The sequence below is a fragment of the Pseudophryne corroboree genome, chromosome 1 (assembly GCF_028390025.1).
Source record: "Pseudophryne corroboree isolate aPseCor3 chromosome 1, aPseCor3.hap2, whole genome shotgun sequence".
Taxonomy (NCBI): domain Eukaryota; kingdom Metazoa; phylum Chordata; class Amphibia; order Anura; family Myobatrachidae; genus Pseudophryne; species Pseudophryne corroboree.
In genome coordinates, this window is record NC_086444.1 from 615,048,021 (window position 1) to 615,052,368 (window position 4,348).

Consider the following 4,348-nt stretch of genomic DNA (forward strand, 5'->3'; position numbering starts at 1 on the left):
AATTGTTCTAAAACAGTTCTAAAACAGTTGCTCACTTTTGTAGTAAATGGTTATTCATACAGCACATGCAATATGAACTCTTTGTGGCTTTTCAGGTGATCCTGCTATTTAGCTGGGGATTATCTGTACATTTTGTTCAGTAAAACAATGCATTCATGATGACTGATGTCAATAGAATGTCTGTACTGTATATTCTGTATGAATGTCCTCACAGAACGTAAGATACTGTAACCTTCTAATGCCTTAAGCAAAACATGGCAATAATGATTCTGACATTTTGTTAATGTGCCTGAAGTGCAAAGATTTCATCATTTGCTACATACTGTATTTAAAAATTTGTCCCCTAATATAGTAAATATAACCACTGGAACAAAACACAAAATCAGAATTCCAATAAAATACAGTTTATTACAGATGCTAAAATGATTTATTACATATGGGAAGTTGGTGCTTTCACAGATAAATAAATCCAATATAGAGAAAAATAATGGAAGCTATATAAATCTATGTTATTCTTTTTCTTCTTCATTGCAATCAGATTACAGAGTACAGTGTAATATGTTAATTTTTAATCTTAACTGCAGTACTAAAAGATAATCTATACAGGAAATGGTTTCTACAATGATCCAAAGCTGACTGTTGCCTGCCATGTACAATGTGTGTAAGGCGTCGGAGCTACTATCCAGACAGTGAAGAAATGTACAGAATATGTATGTATGGAAGGATTATATCTAATGTAAAATCAAAATTCCTTAGTCATTAATGGATCTCCTGTACAAGCAGCAGGGCAATGGATGATCAAGGGGCACATTTCTCTCTGCAGGTTATCATACCACTTGACTCCTCCATCTACAGTACGTCAGGGACAAATACAGTTTTATGTTTGAGATGTGTAGAAGATTACAGAAGAGTTCCATGATGGGAACTATGAAGAGAACGCTATCTACAAGTTGATGGATCGTAGTGCTTTGAGATGAGACTCTGGGGGGAATGTAATAGGGTGTGAGAATCAGAAAGTGAGAGATTTTGTGAGAGGTCTCCTGTTTTTTTTTAGTGCAATCATTTACATGGCAAAATCAACCTGGTATTGCCATGTAAATGATTGCCGCTTTACAAAAAACAGGATAATGCTCACAAAATCTCTCACTTTCTGATACTCACACCCTATTACATTTCCCCTCTTGTGATTATATAGCATATAACATGATTAGCAGAACTTCATAAGCTCAGCCTTGGTGCAGCCTCTCTGGCAGCAGGATAAAGCTGGCCCTGTACTTCTCTTCATCCGCAGACTGACACCTTGCTGCTCCTCACCCACTAGTGGGTCATACAGGACACCTTGCAACTGTTCCATAGTGGGGTCATTCTTCTGCAGGGAAGTGTAAGGGGGATTTGGAGCGCCATGCCTTTCTGAGTACAGTGAATTCAGACGATCAGGGTCTTCCAATGAAACTCTATTTAGCCAGTCCAGGAAATCTCCTACAATAAGAGCAAAACGTTATGTAACATAACCATTCTCCTGTAAATCCCTGCTACTCCAACAAATTCCAAACAGATTGTTATATCTACTGTTTTGTTAGTGATTATGGATAAATAATATAGCACAAAGAGCAAATATATGCTAGACGACACCTCACCAGTATAATACCATCAAAGTAATGAAAAGTAACTTATCACTGGATGCTTTGGAATAAAACATTTTCAGTTGCACAATTTTATGAAAGAAGCCCTTATACTGTATGTATACTATATGTAGACAAGCTGAAGTCCTCAAAATGTGCAAGTACCAAATTAAAGGATAATGTGATGAGCTATAATGAAAAACAAATTGTTACTTCCCATCAATACTTCATTCACTGGATCTGCTGGAAATGCTGACACAATCCAGTTCTTGTGAATTTTCATCTGAAGTAGAGGAGCATCGCCTGCCCAGCATGTCTCAGACAGACAGAGTGGGAAGAATGTATTGTGTGCCCTCACACCCATTAGGGATCTCAGCTGATCCCAGGGGGTATAAGGCAAGTCAAGGTTTTTCCTAATCACCTCAGAAACCACCCAAAGCTAACTTTTGGGCCTTTGGGTGGCTTTATTCTTTAAATATATATGTAACTCTGTATGTGCTATAGTTACTGATGCTTTAAGTCTATGATACATGTAAACACATACACGTTTAATAAAGTAGAAACGTACACACAACATTGTTACTTGTATTTAACATGACAAAACAGAATCACTTCATATACATTTAAGGGGTAACCCTACCTAAAGAGAGACACAGCTGATCATTATTTTGTTTTTGCCTAACTTATTGGGGCAATTATCACAGCTGACAAAGGTTTCCTCATACCTTTGGATGGGTAAGCCTATTTATCAAGTATAATGGCAAAACTTTGCTGCAATATCTGCCATGCCAGTGCCATCGCAGGAAGCCATTTACACAAGAAGAGCACTTTATTAAATATATATTTTTTTTAAGCATTGATGATTTGAAAATGTTTGGTTAAATGTCAATGCAAGTTTCTGTGAGGGGGATGGCAGTTATTCTATATATTATGATATGTTATATATATATTATATGTTATATTGCCCACTACATTTTGTATTGTAAGAAATCTTTATTTATTTACAATAAACCTTTTATTTAGCTTTTTATTTACAGCAGTCAACATCCATTTGAACAGACTGGCCAGGCACAGCAATAAGTAACTCTTACTTTTTTAGGTCAGTATCATAAGATTAGCTGTGTATTATTGACCTATGTCAGTGGTTCTCAAACTGTGTGCCGTGGCTCCCTGGGGTGCCTCAGGACACTTGCAGGGGTGCCTTGGATTAGTGGTCCTGGACCAGTTCCAATTTTTATGGTCAATGTAATAGGCAAAACCAGTGCTGGTGGCTGCCGATCATAAAATATGTGGACAACTGAAACTTTTGGCCTAGGGGTACCGTTAAAAAGATTCTGATACTCTAAAGTGCCATGATTCAAAAAAGTTTGGGAACCACTGACCTATGCTAATAATAAATTACATGTATGATGGCAATAAAAATATTATACTTTATAAGGTTTTTTTTTATGAATAGGCCAAGCCCCCTATATGTGGAGTGTATTTTTCCCTTTGAACAGAGGTACATTTTAAAAATGCTGTATATTGTATTACTAAACATTACATTTGTAGATATAAGCCGTGCAGGTCTGTAAATGGCAGCACAACTCACACTTGCTGGCACTATAAACAGATTTACATAATCTACAACAATAAATTCAGGTTTATCTGGCCCTGACAATACTACATGTTCATCTGATTTTAGTGCTGTACTGTGCTGTGTAACCTTGCTCACTTATGACTTGCAAAACTAAGACTCACTTTCTAGATTTCATAACCAATACGTTCATTGTTTTATATGGCAGATCAGTCAGCCTTTTAAACAAATAGACACACACTATAATGTACGCAATAAGAAAATCATATGAAACCTATACCGGTTAAAAAGTTACACTTGATTTCAACATAAATTACCTTGCATTGAAACAATGTTTAAGAGCTTTTATAAAAAGTTTGAGCATGGGTAAACTGCAAAGGATTGGTGAGCCTAAGTAGCCCTATCCTCCTTAATACTTCCCTCCAGTCCTCTATGGCTTCTCTCTCCTATTGGCTCCAGCAGCTGAGTTCCATAATAAACAATTACACTTATTTTTTTAATAAGATGTCATGGTCTACAAAAGCCAAGACATTTCACAGTAAGTTCTTCACATAACATACTGTACTGGCATAGTCTAATTATTTGGTTCCTTTGGCAGAGAGTGATCTGTTTAGTTAGCTGCACAGTAATCCCCAGTATCCTGGATACTTACGGTAAGGGTTAACTCTACCCTGGCCAGGCTCAGGTGAATACCTCTTCCACCGGGATCCTCCACATGACATGACAACTGTCCTTATGAAATCTCTTCCACACAGCCTGATCCCAACATCTGAGACCTCCATTGCCTGGCACCAACTTGGAATGATAAAAGCAAGCAACAGGCCACACAGGCAGAACCGGAGACACATGGCTTTTGGAATAATGTTGTGCCTGACCTGTTGTAGGGACTAGTGGACTGGCCACTGCCTTATAAATTACACATGAATCATTATCTGTTCAAGGTCTATGAGAAATGAGATTCTTGGAAATAACCTTGGAAAAGGACACACAGAACAGGCAAGGACAACCTCAGGGCTAACAGCTGCAAAAGGTGGCCCCAATGTTTTATAGATTACGTTCAGGTTTTGTGTTGTAAACAGATGGAATATACTATAGTGTCACCATTATGAAGGCAATGGGCATATGAGTTTGTAACTTTACCCAGGCAAAA

The 4,348-nt window shown here is 37.5% G+C and overlaps 1 protein-coding gene across 1 annotated transcript; it reads right to left on the reverse strand.

Moving 5' to 3' along the window:
* Nucleotides 1–388: 388 nt before the first annotated feature.
* On the reverse strand, nucleotides 389–4,090 carry LOC134902788 (insulin-like 3). Its single transcript, XM_063914415.1, has 2 exons — nucleotides 3,851–4,090; nucleotides 389–1,479 (listed from the first exon to the last, which is right to left on the reverse strand). Exons 1-2 carry the CDS (start codon nucleotides 4,044–4,046, stop codon nucleotides 1,208–1,210), a joined length of 468 nt encoding a protein of 155 aa, XP_063770485.1. The 5' UTR covers nucleotides 4,047–4,090; the 3' UTR covers nucleotides 389–1,207.
* Between the last annotated feature and the right edge of the window lie 258 nt (nucleotides 4,091–4,348).

Coding starts and splice junctions, on each gene's coding strand:
- LOC134902788 (XM_063914415.1), bottom strand. CDS start 4,046: ATGTGTCTCCGGTTCTGCCTGTGTGGCCTGTTGCTTGCTTTTATCATT. Junction 1,480..3,850: donor GGGTAGAGTTAACCCTTACC/GTAAGTATCCAG, acceptor CTCTTATTGTAG/GAGATTTCCTGGACTGGCTA.